The following is a 17,925-nucleotide window of genomic DNA, read 5'->3' on the forward strand; positions in this document are numbered from 1 at the left end:
ACACACACACACACACACACACACACACACACACACACAATGATTGTGTTTGCTCTTCTTTTAGCCTAATAGGTGTTCCTGATATCTGTTGCATATGATACATAAAATAATAACAGTTTGTATGTACATAGTTAAAAAAATATTTATTATTATTAAATTTGTATTCCTGTTTTTTAACCTACAGTTTGATAATGATTGTTTGCTGTTATGTTATTTTATGTTTTTGCTTAGATCATAATTGTTGTTCCCTTCTGAAGTTTTATTACCATTTATAGAATTAAACTGAATAAAATACCAATTAATTGCAAAATGTCTGTATAAACTGTTTTGAATTATCACTATCCATCCCTTATTTTGTTAAATATTTTAATTATCAAATACTGATTAACAAAAATGCTTGCATTGTGTTCCTTTTCTAACCAAATGTTATTGTTTGATTGTGAACAAAAACAGTATTATTATGGGTGACTTTAATATTGACATTTCTAAAGAAGATATCAAGGGAACTGATTTTTTAAATACCCTTCACTCTTCCTCATTCTATCCTACTATTGATAAACACACACGTGTTACAGAGAGAAGTATGTCTACAAATGACAATATTATAACAAATTTACAAAATACGGGTTGTAAATCGGGTGTAATATTTTCTGACATCTCTGATCATTACCCTGTTGTGTTCTTTACTAACTGGATAAAAAGAGTATCCGATCCATAGGAAGGTAAAAGTTCTTAATAACAAAACACTTGCAAATCTAATTCAACACCTCCAAAGTAAAAGCTGGGATGAAATATACAATGCCATAGACCCCAATTTTGCTTATTTTTTAATTGATGGAATAACCGATGCTATTAATGTGACTATTCCTGAAAAGATAATCAAACATAAAAAGGAAACTCATCCATGGATCACCAAAGGAATCCTAAAGTCTATTCAAAAGAAGGATAAACTTTACAAACAATATAGGAAGAATCCGAATAACAATAACAAAACCTTATATACACGGTATAAAAATAAATTAACTAGCTTAATACGACACAGCAAAGCGAGTTACTTCACTGATTGTCTCAAAACTGCCTCGGGGGATCAGAAGAAATCTTGGAAGGTGTTGAATGAGTTACTTGGCCGCAGTAATAAATCCACAGTCATCCCTGACACCGTTGTGCCAACCCAATCTAATAATTATACAATACAAGATTCACTACCAGACTTGTTTAATAGATATTTTGCCTCTGTTGGAAAGAATTTATCTCAACAATTTGGTCCATTTGGGGGTGCCAATTATAAAACATTCTTGAGGAATAATTATCCCAGTTCTTGCTATTTTAGACCTAGCTGTAAACTGGAAGTTACTAACATTATTAATAAACTTAAATGCTCTCACACAGCTGGTGCTGATGGAATCTGTAGCATGATCCTTATAGCCATAGTGAATGAAATAGCTGAGCCACTCGCCTATATAATTAATTTATCATTACAGCATGGCATAGTTCCTAAACAAATTAAGGTGGCAAAGATAATACCAATATACAAATCTGGTGACAAAAGTGATTTTCAAAACTATAGACCCATATCAATCCTCCCAACGTTGTCTAAAGTATTTGAAAGGGTGGTTTATTCACGACTTGTAGATTACTTAAATAAACATAACATACTAGAATCTTCTCAATATGGCTTTAGGAAGAACAGCAGCACAAGTATGGCTATTTTAGATCTTGTTGAGAAAATAAATGATGCTTTTGAAAGGAAAGAGGCTGGTATTGGGATCTTTCTCGACCTTTCAAAAGCATTTGACACGATTGATTTTCAGATTTTGCTTGGAAAACTGTCGCACTACGGGGTCAGGGGTGTGGCTCTCCAGTGGTTCAGGGATTATGTTTATGGAAGACGGCAATATGTAAACTTAAATGGTATTGACTCTGGATTGCAAAATATAGTATTTGGGGTTCCCCAGGGATCTATTCTGGGGCCTCTCTTGTTCATTGTTTACATTAACGATTTTGTACATTGTTCCAGTGATGTTCATAAAATACTCTTTGCTGATGACACAAATCTGTTTGTATCCCACAAATACTTGAATCATCTTGAAAAACTCTTAAATGATAGACTAGCAGAAATAGACACCTGGTTTAAATGTAACAAACTATCGCTAAATATTAGTAAAACCTTTTATATTGTTTTTCGATCAAGTAGTCATAAGTACAGTGATTGTGACATTAATTTAAACATAGATGGTAGAGCTATTCAAAGAGTGGATGCAATAAAATTTCTTGGAATACATATAGATCAGTTCATAAATTTTAAGGAACATATTAATGAGTTAGTTAAAAAACTGTCTAAAATTGTGGGCTTGTTCTTTAAAGTGAGACATGTGCTCCCATTAGACGTGCTCTTGTCTCTGTATAGGACTCTGTTTGAGCCTCATTTGATTTATTGTAATATTATTTGGAATAATACTTACCCTACTTATACTGAGAAACTCTTGATATTACAAAAGAAAGCTATAAGAGCTATTACATGGTCCACACGTAACTCTCATACAAATGCTCTCTTCCATAGACATGGCCTATTAAAGCTTCCTGAAAGTAACTTTTATCATAATGCATGTACAATGTACAATGTTGTCAACAGGTTAAACATCAGATTGTGTGAGCTCATTCCACTATATACACCTTCTCACACATACCACACTAGACAAAAGTTGCTCTTAAAAATGTAGGAACCGAACAAGTGCTAGGTTTAGTTTATGTTATAGTGGTCCACAATTATGGAATGAGCTGGATACTAATTTAAAACAATCTGTTTCATTATTTATATTTAAAAAGAAATTAAAGCAACAACTACTGGAGAGATATAAACCTGAGGGATTTACGGCTGAGAGCTAAACCCCTTTCTCTTGGTACAAGGATCAATTCAAATTGAGGTACAAAAGTACAGTGACTGTCATTTCTCTTCTTTCTGTTTTTTTTTTTCTTCTTCTTTTTTTGTCTGCTTAAGGTAATTCTAAACACCCATAATTTAAAGAATGGTTGTCCTGGCATCTAAAGTTGGACCAGTTATATAATCTTTGCCAGGTGGGTGGGGTGGTGTTGGTGGTGGGATGGACCCCTATTTATAAGCTATTGCTTTTTGGGAGTTCATTTTTTCACAATAGAACACAATTGTTTTTTTGTTTTTTTTTTCAGAACAGCTGTTGGTCAAGTTATCTTGAATTGTGGTGTGTACTAGTTGTAGCTGCAGTTGAAATGTAATGTGTTTTGTAACGTAAAATTTACACTGCTTCAAAAAGAAAAAAAAAAAAGAAAAAAAAAATGTAGCTGTGTAACTGAGTAACTACTTCAATTACTTGACACCATTGGCAAGATATGGACTGAAATGGTAGTGATACCACCGAGCCGGGGTGCAGATAAAGATTTTCATTTACCCATTCTCTGTGTTTTTGTTTCGACGTTGGCTATAAGCTCTTGCAGATCTGGATACTGTTGTACAAGACTGCACACTTTACCCACTCAAGTTATTTGTATTGTGATGACTGATATATTATCATATTTTGTGTGGGTAAAGTGTGTAGTCCTTGGCTGCTGGAAAAGTAATATATTTTGTAACTTGTTTTTTGTGATTGCTACGCTCAACAACTTTCTGATGTAGCAACAAATGCAATGTGTGAAATTGTGGAAATAAACAAGAAACAACAACTAAACAAGAAACAACATTGTAATCATAATGCAAAACCTGATACTTATCTAACAAAAATATCTAAACCTTGACAGAAAGTAGTCTTTTAGAATGTCTAAATGTATATCTAAAAAAAAATAATAATAATAATTAAAAGAAATAATAAAATGGAGAAATCATGTCTAAAAATAACAATAAGAATCAAAAAGCCTCTCTATGTATTTATATAGGGAGCTACAGTACAGCCTACAGGCGGTTACACGACATTACACACGCTTTTATTTTTAACGGCACTGGATGGCGCTTTTCTCACTTCAGAAAATATATCAATATATATTCTATATTCCATATATATATCAAGTCATATATTCTAATGGAAAAAATGCTCATAAAAAATGTGTAATTATTGCATAGAAACCTTTCAAAATTCTAAATAATAATCCAAAAATATTATTGAACAAAAATATATTACATTGGTTTTAAAAAAAAAAAAAGTAAAATTTTAAGGCTTCGGTCACTTTTGACCACGAAGGAGCCAAGTGTGACCCCTAAACGAAGAGGACCAGAGGGATTTACAGTAAATCCAAAATTCTTTTTAAAATACAGAAAAAATTTAGATTGTGTTTCTGATTAGAAAATAATCATAAATATTGATTATGAATTCATTTAGATCTTTGATTATTCTGGGCATCTCATAATTTCAAATATTCGTTCATTACGGACCTAGTGTCACGTTGAGACGTCACGTCGCGAATGTGCGCTCACGATCACAAACTAGCCAGTCCTGAAATAGTCAGAGGGTGCAGTGCAATTATTTTACCCTATGCAGCCGCTCACTGCAGACCCATAGGTGTCATTTATTATAATATTTGCAGCGTACAACATGCTAAGTCAGGGAATAGTCAGAAATCAGAAGGTCTTCCTAAGATGTGCCCCATGCTCCATTCAAAGTGCCTTCAGTTTGATCTATCCTGGACAAAGATTTGCGGAAACACCAGACTACACTTTTAATCTACTAAAATGAATGATTTCTGAAACTTCAGAATAAATCAAGATGTAACATTTATTTTTCAGGTATAAATGTATCATGCCAATTACACAAGTAAATGATTAAAATCCAATTCAGAAAAATACATGACATCATTTACTCAAAGATGACTCTAAAAGTAAGTAATGTTTTCCTGACAAAGACACACAGTGGTGTGTGTGTGTGTGTGTGTGTGTGTGTGTGTGTGTGTGTGTGTGTGTGTGTGTGTTTCCAATGGGAAAACACTGAAACAGCGCTGTATGGGGGATCCTGGTAAAGGGTCCTAAGACTGCTCTGTCCCCTCGCCTTAAATACCCAGACCAGAACAAAAGGGGTTATACAAATATGGTTTAGTTTGGGCCAATCCATTTACCCCAGGGGGGAGCACCTGGTTTCTTGAGATATCTTAAAGAGATATCCCCCAGAGAGGAGAAACAGGATTCTCCTAAGTTCTCAACCTTTCTCAGTAAACCAATGACTGCACTGAAATTAAGACCATTTTACCAATCGCACTGAGACACTTAAAATGATACCAAACATGAAAAGGAAAAACAACATATTCACAAGATACACCATATGTGATATATAGACATTCTTAATGAACTTTCAGTGACTTGAGGAGGGAGAGGGGGGATGAGTTGAAGTCAAACAAGGAGACAAGGAGATAAGTTTGGTCAGGGCTATGTCCTGTGCTCTGTCTTTGCTATCTCCTGTCCAGGGTGCATTTTATGGCTTTATTGCAGGGTGAGCTTTGTTTTATCAGGAGAATCAGTCCTTACAGCCTTACACACAAAACAATGCACTGAAAAAGTGTGTTGGATTTAAATGATTTAATCATGCACATCAGTTCCAAATGAACCAATTACGTTCAACAAAGATCATTTGTTCACAAAATTGTCAACATTATGGAATCAAGTCATTTCCAAGTAACCCAATTAAGAAGTTTTAAAGTGATTTAAATATGGTTCCCTAACTGGATTAATTCATTCAATTTCTTATATTTGTGTCACATGACTGAATTGTAAGATTGTATTAGATTGCTACGAAACTATTAATTAGCAATATATATTAGCATGCTAAATGCTAAGCATGAAATCTAATTGTAATATAAGTAATAAACATATTAGAAAAAATATTATTTTAAATGGCCATTAATGGATCATAATTATTGGACAAATATTTAGAAACAAAAATATCTTCAAAATATGCAATTAATATTATTACACTAAAATATAGTACATTTAATTGATAAAGTTACACTTCAGGTGTTATTAATGTTCTCTCTTTATCACTCCATAGTTACAGCACTGCATGGTATTTGTCCCTCAGTTTCTCCTCAAGCACATGGAAAACCGGCATCCTTTATAAAGCAGTGTAGAATATAGTGGCTTTGCTTGTCACTACACTCAAATCACATCACACACTGCAATCTTTAATAAATTGGTCATTTTACACACAGTTTACACAGCGTCATTGTTCTCTACAGGTTGAGGGATTGTGGAGTCACAGATGAAGGTTGTTCTGCTCTGGCTTCAGCTCTGAGATCAAACCCCTCACACCTGAGAGAACTGGATCTGTCTGAGAATAAACTAGGAGATTCAGTTCATCTGCTCTCTGCTGTACTGGAGGATCCTCACTGTAAACTGGAGAAACTGGGGTAAGATGAACTCTCTGATAAACACATATTTTGTCCTTGGTAAATATATTCTTTATTAGTTAGCCTATGTAATAGTTTTTAACTTTTTTACTCAATGATCACCAACTTTGCTCGTTAAACCCTAGCTTGTTTTTTTATGTGTGAATCATAGACACTCGGTTAAACGATAAATTACAAGTGATACTTACTTCAGTCCAAATGCACATTAAATAAATATTCAGTTAAATCAGTGAACATCACAGGTGAGCCGATGCTTGATTAAACATGCTAATCCTAAAACATAAATGTCCTCCCCAGCATATATATTACATATTTGTATATAAATTACTCCACATCACAAACAAGGCAAAACATTACACAAATACACAAAGTATAAATGTTAAATTAAAACAACAGGGTTTTTGAACAGCCATAGACTTCCATAGGAATCGAGGAATGCGGAAGTAAAGTTTTGTATTGCAGTAAATATCATTACAATAAGGCAAAACAAAACTATAATAAATGAACAGAGCACAATATAAAAAAGGAAAAAGAAATAGAAAAAATAATAATGTCAGGGACAAAAAGGTTTCTAATAATTTACATTTCTTTAATGAATTGATTCATCTTCCACTTTTCAATGTTGACATTCTCTGATCCTCTTCGGTCAAAAATTACGATTTTTTTTTTCTTCATCTGAATGGGATGACACTTGGTGACGTTTGATGTATTAGCTATGTGAACACACACAAAAATCATGGACATGATTTGGATATGTTTAAGGGTTGTAACAAAAGTGTCACACTTGGCTCCTTCACAGTCAAAAATGACCGACAGGAAATGAAAGGAAATACGAAAAAATACGAAAACTCAGAGAAACTTTTGGTGGTACAAACTACAAATCAGCCACTGTGCAGAAAAAAGTGCACAGCAATGAAAGAGTGACACTCTAAAACATCAAGAGTGCAAATAAGACACCCACATACACACACACACACACACACAGAAATGAACTGGTAAGACTGCAACCGCAAATTTTGAGAATATGCTAAATAAAATCAATAAATGAAAAAAATACAAGAGACTCTCTCTCGCTCAAATACACACACACACACACACACACACACACACACACACACACACACACAATGATTGTGTTTGCTCTTCTTTTAGCCTAATAGGTGTTCCTGAGGTGTTTCTTTTAGCCTAATAGGTGTTCGGGCGGCAGTGGCTCAGTGGTTCATGTAGGTTGTCTACAAACTGAAAGGTTGGTGGTTCAATCCCCGGTTCCACTTGACCAAGTGTCGAGGTGTCCATGAGCAAGACATCTAACCCCAGCTGCTCCCGACGAGCTGGATGACATGCCTTGCATGGCTGACACCGCCGTCGGTGTATGAGTGAGTGAGTGAATGGGTGAATGTGAGGCTATGTAAAGCGCTTTGGTGGCCATAGGTCTGTGAAAGCGCTATATAAATGCAGTCCATTTACCTGATATCTGTTGCATATGCAACAATACATAAAATAATTACAGTTTGTATGTACATAGTTAAAATAATATTTATTATTATTATTAAATTTGTATTCCTGTTTTTTAACCTACAGTTTGATAATGATTGTTTGCTGTTATGTTATTTTATGTTTTTGCTTAGATCATAATTGTTGTTCCCTTCTGAAGTTTTATTACCATTTATAGAATTAAACTGAATAAAATACCAATTAATTGCAAAATGTCTGTATAAACTGTTTTGAATTATCACTATCCATCCCTTATTTTGTTAATTTTTTTTAATTATCAAATACTGATTAACAAAAATGCTTGCATTGTGTTCCTTTTCTAACCAAATGTTATTGTTTGATTGTAATCATAATGCAAAACCTGATACTTATCTAACAAAAATATCTAAACCTTGACAAAAAGTAGTCTTTTAGAATGTCTAAATGTATATCTAAATAAAAAATTATAATAATTTTAAAAAATTATAAAATGGAGAAATCATGTCTAAAAATAGCAATACGAATCAAAAAGCCTCTCTATGTATTTATATAGGGAGCTACAGTACAGCCTACAGGCGGTTACACGACATTACACATGTTTTTATTTTTAACGGCACTGGATGACGCTTTTCTCACTTCAAAAAATGGATTTTAAAGGCCTGCACTCTATTTTAATGTGAAATGTTGCATTCATAAAAAAAAAAAATATATATATATATATATAAGTATATCAATATATATTCTATATTCCATATATATATCAAGTCATATATTCTAATGGAAAAAATGCTCATAAAAAATTAATAATTATTGCATAGAAACCTTTCAAAATTCTAAATAATAATCAAAAAATATTATTGAACAAAAATACATTACATTGGTTTTCCTGAAAAAAAAAAAAAGTTACATTTTAAGGCTTCGGTCACTTTTGACCACGAAGGAGCCAAGTGTGACCCCTAAACGAAGAGGACCAGAGGGATTCACAGTAAATCCAAAATTCTTTTTAAAATACAGAAAAATTTTTGATTGTGTTTCTGATTAGAAAATAATCATAAATATTGATTATGAATGAATTTAGATCTTTGATTATTCTGGGCATCTCATAATTTTAAATATTCGTTCATTACGGACCTAGTGTCACGTTGAGACGTCACGTCGCGAATGTGCGCTCACGATCACAAACTAGCCAGTCCTGAAATAGTCAGAGGGTGCAGTGCAAGTATTTTACCCTATGCAGCCGCTCACTGCAGACCCATAGGTGTGATTTATTATAATATTTGCAGCGTACAACATGCTAAGTCAGAGAATAGTCAGAAATCAGAAGGTCTTCCTAAGATGTGCCCCATGCTCCATTCAAAGTGCCTTCAGTTTGATCTATCCTGGACAAAGATTTGCGGAAACACCAGACTACACTTTTAATCTACTAAAATGAATGATTTCTGAAACTTCTGAATAAATCAAGATGTAACATTTATTTGTCAGGTATAAATGTATCATGCCAATTACACAAGTAAATGATTAAAATCCAATTCAGAAAAATACATGACATCATTTACTCAAAGATGACTCTAAAAGTAAGTAATGTTTTCCTGACAAAGACACACAGTTGTGTGTGTGTGTGTGTGTGTGTGTGTGTGTGTGTGTGTGTGTGTGTGTGTGTGTGTGTGTGTGTGTGTGTGTGTGTGTGTGTGTTTTCCAATGGGAAAACACTGAAACAGCGCTGTATGGGGGATCCTGGTAAAGGGTCCTAAGACTGCTCTGTCCCCTCGCCTTAAATACCCAGACCAGAACAAAAGGGGTTATACAAATATGGTTTAGTTTGGGCCAATCCATTTACCCCAGGGGGGAACACCTGGTTTCTTGAGATATCTTAAAGAGATATCCCCCAGAGAGGAGAAACAGGATTCTCCTAAGTTCTCAACCTTTCTCATTAAACCAATGACTGCACTGAAATTAAGACCATTTTACCAATCGCACTGAGACACTTAAAATGATACCAAACATGAAAAGGAAAAAACAACATATTCACAAGATACACCATATGTGATATATAGACATTCTTAATGAACTTTCAGTGACTTGAGGAGGGAGAGGGGGGATGAGTTGAAGTCAAACAAGGAGACAAGGAGATAAGTTTGGTCAGGGCTATGTCCTGTGCTCTGTCTTTGCTATCTCCTGTCCAGGGTGCATTTTATGGCTTTATTGCAGGGTGAGCTTTGTTTTATCAGGAGAATCAGTCCTTACAGCCTTAGGCCCCGTCCACACTACTGCGTTTTCGTTTAAAAACGGAGACCTTTTGCTACGTTTGCACCTCCCGTCCACACTAAAATGGCAAAAACGGGGACCCAAAACGGAGAAGTTTAGAAACGCTGCCGACCCGTTTTTCGTTTTGAATCTCCGGAGGGCGTTTTAGTCTGGACGGGTCAAAACGGAGGACTTTAGAAACGATGACGTCGTAGAGGCTCACGCTCGGCTCTATGATTGGGTGTCATCAGTCATGGCGTAGGCTATATCTTTTCTAGCAGCTGTTGTGCAAGTAAATTCTGCATTTTACAATGCTAACTGCCTACATGCGCCGGAGGCAAGCTATTATTCGAGCGATCTGTGACAATTCCCAGTAAAATAGTGACAATGTGACAATTCCCGATAAAATAGTGACAATGTGACAATTCCCGATAAAATAGTGACAATGTGACAATTCCCGGTAAAATAGTGACAATGTGACAATTCCCGATAAAATAGTTTACGTTTGACAATTCCCGGTATCGACCGTGTACATGGAGCGTCGGTTTTGGGTTAACCCGGGAAGAACCAGCGCATGGTGGGATAATTGTATCAATGAAGTTGTGTTTACACCGGCTCGCGCATGCCCAGTGTTGGTGAATGGTCACGTGATCCGCGTTTTCAGTCGTTTTAATGTGGACGGAGATCAATTCTAATACGCAGCTAAAACGCTGGTGTGGACGGAGATCGTATTCGTTTTAATTCTCCGTTTCTAAACGAAAACGCAGTAGTGTGGACAGGGCCTTACACAGAAAACAATGCACTGAAAAAGTGTGTTGGATTTTAAATGATTTAATCATGCACATCAGTTCCACATGAACCAATTACGTTCAACAAAGATAATTTGTTCACAAAATTGTCAACATTATGGAATCAAGTCATTTCCAAGTAACCCAATTAAGAAGTTTTAAAGTGATTTAAATATGGTTCCCTAACTGGATTAATTCATTCAATTTCTTATATTTGTGTCACATGACTGAATTGTAAGATTGTATTAGATTGCTACGAATCTATTAATTAGCAATAGCATATATTAGCATGCTAAATGCTAAGCATGAAATCTAATTGTAATATAAGTAATAAACATATTAGAAAAAATATTATTTTAAATGGCCATTAATGGATCATAATTATTGGACAAATATTTAGAAACAAAAATATCTTCAAAATATGCAATTAATATTATTACACTAAAATATAGTACATTTAATTGATAAAGTTACACTTCAGGTGTTATTAATGTTCTCTCTTTATCACTCCATAGTTACAGCACTGCATGGTATTTGTCCCTCAGTTTCTCCTCAAGCACATGGAAAACCGGCATCCTTTATAAAGCAGTGTAGAATATAGTGGCTTTGCTTGTCACTACACTCAAATCACATCACACACTGCAATCTTTAATAAATTGGTCATTTTACACACAGTTTACACAGTGTCATTGTTCTCTACAGGTTGAAATATTGTGGAGTCACAGATGAAGGTTGTTTGAGGGTGATCTTGCATTCATGTGACAGTGCTTATATTTAAATTTGACTTTGTGATGTTTTTTACCCATGTTTTAATTTTTTAACAAAAAATGATTTGTGATCAAGCATTAATTGACGGCCCCCTGCAGTACGGCTGCGGACCCTTGTGTTAAACTGATCTGATCTGAACTGAGAGAGTGAAGAGTGTGTCATTGTTCTCTACAGGTTGAGATATTGTGGAGTCACAGATGAAGGTTGTTCTGCTCTGGCTTCAGCTCTGAGATCAAACCCCTCACACCTGAGAGATCTGTATCTGTCTGGGAATAAACTAGGAGATTCAGTTCATCTGCTCTCTGCTGTACTGGAGGATCCTCACTGTAAACTGGAGAAACTGGGGTAAGATGAACTCTCTGATAAACACATATTTTGTCCTTGGTAAATATATTCTTTATTAGTTAGCCTATGTAATAGTTTTTAACTTTTTTACTCAATGATCACCAACTTTGCTCGTTAAACCCTAGCTTGTTTTTTTATGTGTGAATCATAGACACTCGGTTAAACGATAAATTACAAGCGATACTTACTTCAGTCCAAATGCACATTAAATAAATATTCAGTTAAATCAGTGAACATCACAGGTGAGCCGATGCTTGATTAAACATGCTAATCCTAAAACATAAATGTCCTCTCCAGCATATATATATATATATATATATATTACATATTTGTACAGTCATGGTCAAAATTGATGGCACCCCTGATAAATATGATAAAAAATGGCTGTAAAAAATAAATCTGCATTGTTTATCCTTTTGATCTTTCATTAAAAAAATTCACAAAAATCTAACCTTTCATTGAAGTAAAAGAACTGAAAGTGGGGGGTAAATCACATTATAAAATAAATGTTTTTCTCCAAAACACGCTGGCCATAATTGTTGGCACCCTGTTATTAAATACTTTCTGCAACCTCCTTTTGCCAAGATACCAGATCTGAGTCTTCTTCTATAATGCCTGATGAGTTTGGAGAACACCTGACAAGAGATCAGAGATCATTCCTCCATACAGAATCTCTCCAGATCCTTCAGATTCACAAGTTCATGTTGGTGCTTCTTCTCTTCAGTTCACTCCACTCATTTTCTATAGGGTTCAGGTCAGGGGACTGGGACGGTCATGGCAGAAGCTTCATTTTGTGCTCAGTTACACATTTTTGTGTTGATTTTTATGTTTGTTTTGGACCGTTGTCCTGATGGAAGATCCAACCACGGCCCATTATAAGATTTCTAGCAGAGGCCGTCAGGTTTAGATTTTTTATCTGTTTGTATTTGCTAGAATCCATAATACCATGTATCTGAACAAGATGTCCAGGACCTCCAGCAAATAAATAGGCCCACAACATATAAGATCCAGCAGTATATTTAACCGTAGGCATGGGGGACTCTTCATTCTTGCTGCCAAAAAGCCCTTTTTTTCGTTTTATCCGACCATAGAATCCGGTCCCTTTTGAAGATCCAGTCGTGTCTGACAACTGAATATGCTGGAGTTTATTTTTGGAGGATCGAGGAGGATTTTTCGTGAAACCCTCCCAAACAACCTCAGGGGATGTAGGGGTTGTTTGATAACATTCATAACATTGATAAACCCTCATAACATTTTTAGGCTTTCTGACCCCCAAGACTCAACTAATCTCTGCAATTCTCCATCTGTGATCCTTGAAGAGTCTTTGGCCACTCAAACTTTCCTCCTCACCGTCCATTAAGACAGTATAGACACACTTCCTCTTCCTGGCAGATTCGGAACATCTTTAGTTGATTATAACTTCTTAATTATTGCCCTGATGGTCAAAATGGGATTTTCAATTCTTTAGATATTGTCTTACAGCCACTTTCTATTTTGTGAAGCTCAACAATTTTTTGCTGCACATCAGAACTATATTCTTTGATTTTACTCATTGTGATGGATGAGCAAGGGAATTTGGCCTTTGTGTTTCCTCATGTTTAAACTCCTGTGAAACAAGAAGTCATAGCTGGACAATTTCATGTTCCTAGTCACCCTGGTGTGCTAAAAAATGTAAATATTAATGGGAATATACTTCAGAGATATTTTACTCGTAAAAAATTCTAGGGGTGCCAACAATTATGGCCAGCGTGTTTTGGAGAAAAACATTTATTTCATAATGTGATTTACCCCCCAATTTCAATTCTTTTACTTCAAAAAAAGGTTAGATTTTTGCGAATTTTTTTGAAGGAAAGATCAAAAGGATAAACAATGCAGATTTGTTTTTTACAGCCATTTTTTTATCATATTTATCAGGGGTGCCATCAATTTTGACCACCACTGTATATAAATTACTCCACATCAAAAACAAGGCAAAACATTACACAAATACACAAAGTATAAATGTTAAATTAAAACAACAGGGTTTTTGAACAGCCATAGACTTCCATAGGAATCGAGGAATGCGGAAGTAAAGTTTTGTATTGCAGTAAATATCATTACAATAAGGCAAAACAAAACTATAATAAATGAACAGAGCACAATATAAAAAAGGAAAAAGAAATAGAAAAAATAATAATGTCAGGGACAAAAAGGTTTCTAATAATTTACATTTCTTTAATAAATTGATTCATCTTCCACTTTTCAATGTTGACATTCTCTGATCCTCTTCGGTCAAAAATGAAGATTTTTTTTTTCTTCATCTGAATGGGATGACACTTGGTGACGTTTGATGTATTAGCTATGTGAACACACACAAAAATCATGGACATGATTTGGATATGTTTAAGGGTTGTAAAAAAAGTGTCACACTTGGCTCCTTCACAGTCAAAAATGACCGACAGGAAATGAAAGGAAATACGAAAAAATACGAAAACTCAGAGAAACTTTTGGTGGTACAAACTACAAATCAGCCACTGTGCAGAAAAAAGTGCACAGCAATGAAAGAGTGACACTCTAAAACATCAAGAGTGCAAATAAGACATCCCCACCCACACACACACACACACACACACACAGAAATGAACTGGTAAGACTGCAACCGCAAATTTTGAGAATATGCTAAATAAAATCAATAAATGAAAAAAATACAAAAGAGACTCTCTCGCTCAAATACACACACACACACACACACACACACACACACACACACACACACACACACACACACACACGCTGATTGTGTTTGCTCTTCTTTTAGCCTAATAGGTGTTCCTGATATCTGTTGCATATGCAACAATACATAAAATAATTACAGTTTGTATGTACATAGTTAAAATAATATTTATTATTATTATTAAATTTGTATTCCTGTTTTTTAACCTACAGTTTGATAATGATTGTTTGCTGTTATGTTATTTTATGTTTTTGCTTAGATCATAATTGCTGTTCCCTTCTGAAGTTTTATTACCATTTATAGAATTAAACTGAATAAAATACCAATTAATTGCAAAATGTCTGTATAAACTGTTTTGAATTATCACTATCCATCCCTTATTTTGTTAAATTTTTTAATTATCAAATACCGATTAACAAAAATGCTTGCATTGTGTTCCTTTTCTAACCAAATGTTATTGTTTGACTGTAATCATAATGCAAAACCTGATACTTATCTAACAGAAATATCTAAACCTTGACAGAAAGTAGTCTTTTAGAATGTCTAAATGTATATCTAAATAAAAAATAATAATAATTAAAAAATAATAATAAAATGGAGAAATCATGTCTAAAAATAACAATACGAATCAAAAAGCCTCTCTATGTATTTATATAGGGAGCTACAGTACAGCCTACAGGCGGTTACACGACATTACACACGTTTTTATTTTTAACAGAACTGGATGACACTCACTTCAGAAAATGGATTTAAAGGCCTGCACTCTATTTTAATGTGAAATGTTGCATTTATATAAAAAAATATATATATATATATATTTATATATTTATATATATATTTTTTTTTTTTTTATATATATATTCTATATTCCTATATATATAAAATATATCAATATATATTCTATATTCCATATATATATATCAAGTCATATATTCTAATGGAAAAAATGCTCATAAAAAAAATATAATAATTGCATAGAAACCTTTCAAAATTCTAAATAATAATCAAAAAATATTATTGAACAAAAATATATTACATTGGTTTTCCTGAAAAAAAAATGAAAGTTACATTTTAAGGCTTCGGTCACTTTTGACCACGAAGGAGCCAAGTGTGACCCCTAAACGAAGAGGACCAGAGGGATTTACAGTAAATCCAAAATTCTTTTTAAAATACAGAAAAAATTTAGATTGTGTTTCTGATTAGAAAATAATCATAAATATTGATTATGAATTAATTTAGATCTTTGATTATTCTGGGCATCTCATAATTTCAAATATTCGTTCATTACAGACCTAGTGTCACGTTGAGACGTCACGTCGCGAATGTGCGCTCACGATCACAAACTAGCCAGTCCTGAAATAGTCAGAGGGTGCAGTGCAATTATTTTACCCTATGCAGCCGCTCACTGCAGACCCATAGGTGTAATTTATTATAATATTTGCAGCGTACAACATGCTAAGTCAGGGAATAGTCAGAAATCAGAAGGTCTTCCTAAGATGTGCCCCATGCTCCATTCAAAGTGCCTTCAGTTTGATCTATCCTGGACAAAGATTTGCGGAAACACCAGACTACACTTTTAATCTACTAAAATGAATGATTTCTGAAACTTCAGAATAAATCAAGATGTAACATTTATTTGTCAGGTATAAATGTATCATGCCAATTACACAAGTAAATGATTAAAATCCAATTCAGAAAAATACATGACATCATTTACTCAAAGATGACTCTAAAAGTAAGTAATGTTTTCCTGACAAAGACACACAGTTGTGTGTGTGTGTGTGTGTGTGTGTGTGTGTGTGTGTGTGTGTGTGTGTGTGTGTGTGTGTGTGTGTTTTCCAATGGGAAAACACTGAAACAGCGCTGTATGGGGGATCCTGGTAAAGGGTCCTAAGACTGCTCTGTCCCCTCGCCTTAAATACCCAGACCAGAACAAAAGGGGTTATACAAATATGGTTTAGTTTGGGCCAATCCATTTACCCCAGGGGGGAACACCTGGTTTCTTGAGATATCTTAAAGAGATATCCCCCAGAGAGGAGAAACAGGATTCTCCTAAGTTCTCAACCTTTCTCATTAAACCAATGACTGCACTGAAATTAAGACCATTTTACCAATCGCACTGAGACACTTAAAATGATACCAAACATGAAAAGGAAAAAACAACATATTCACAAGATACACCATATGTGATATATAGACATTCTTAATGAACTTTCAGTGACTTGAGGAGGGAGAGGGGGGATGAGTTGAAGTCAAACAAGGAGACAAGGAGATAAGTTTGGTCAGGGCTATGTCCTGTGCTCTGTCTTTGCTATCTCCTGTCCAGGGTGCATTTTATGGCTTTATTGCAGGGTGAGCTTTGTTTTATCAGGAGAATCAGTCCTTACAGCCTTACACAGAAAACAATGCACTCAAAAAGTGTGTTGGATTTAAATGATTTAATCATGCACATCAGTTCCACATGAACCAATTACGTTCAACAAAGATAATTTGTTCACAAAATTGTCAACATTATGGAATCAAGTCATTTCCAAGTAACCCAATTAAGAAGTTTTAAAGTGATTTAAATATGGTTCCCTAACTGGATTAATTCATTCAATTTCTTATATTTGTGTCACATGACTGAATTGTAAGATTGTATTAGATTGCTATGAAACTATTAATTAGCAATAGCATATATTAGCATGCTAAATGCTAAGCATGAAATCTAATTGTAATATAAGTAATAAACATATTAGAAAAAATATTATTTTAAATGGCCATTAATGGATCATAATTATTGGACAAATATTTAGAAACAAAAATATCTTCAAAATATGAAATTAATATTATTACACTAAAATATAGTACATTTAATTGATAAAGTTACACTTCAGGTGTTAGTAATGTTCTCTCTTTATCACTCCATAGTTACAGCACTGCATGGTATTTGTCCCTCAGTTTCTCCTCAAGCACATGGAAAACCGGCATCCTTTATAAAGCAGTGTAGAATATAGTGGCTTTGCTTGTCACTACACTCAAATCACATCACACACTGCAATCTTTAATAAATTGGTCATTTTACACACAGTTTACACAGCGTCATTGTTCTCTACAGGTTGAAATATTGTGGAGTCACAGATGAAGGTTGTTTGAGGGTGATCTTGCATTCATGTGACAGTGCTTATATTTAAATTTGACTTTGTGGTGTTTTTTACCCATGTTTTAATTTTTTTAACAAAAAATGATTTGTGA

The 17,925-nt window shown here is 34.3% G+C and overlaps 1 protein-coding gene across 1 annotated transcript in view; it reads left to right on the forward strand.

Moving 5' to 3' along the window:
* The window catches only part of LOC311283900 (NACHT, LRR and PYD domains-containing protein 12-like), a 43,919-nt gene that overhangs the window by 21,972 nt on the left and 4,022 nt on the right, over positions 1 to 17,925 (forward strand). Inside the window, exons 9-10 of the mRNA XM_084398660.1 lie at positions 6,190 to 6,360; positions 11,808 to 11,978. Of these exons, the coding sequence (XP_084254786.1) occupies positions 6,190 to 6,360; positions 11,808 to 11,978 (342 nt within the window). The remainder of the gene's footprint in view (positions 1 to 6,189; positions 6,361 to 11,807; positions 11,979 to 17,925) is intronic.

The sequence above is a fragment of the Rutilus rutilus genome (assembly GCF_951802725.1).
Source record: "Rutilus rutilus genome assembly, chromosome: 24".
Taxonomy (NCBI): Eukaryota; Metazoa; Chordata; class Actinopteri; order Cypriniformes; family Leuciscidae; genus Rutilus; species Rutilus rutilus.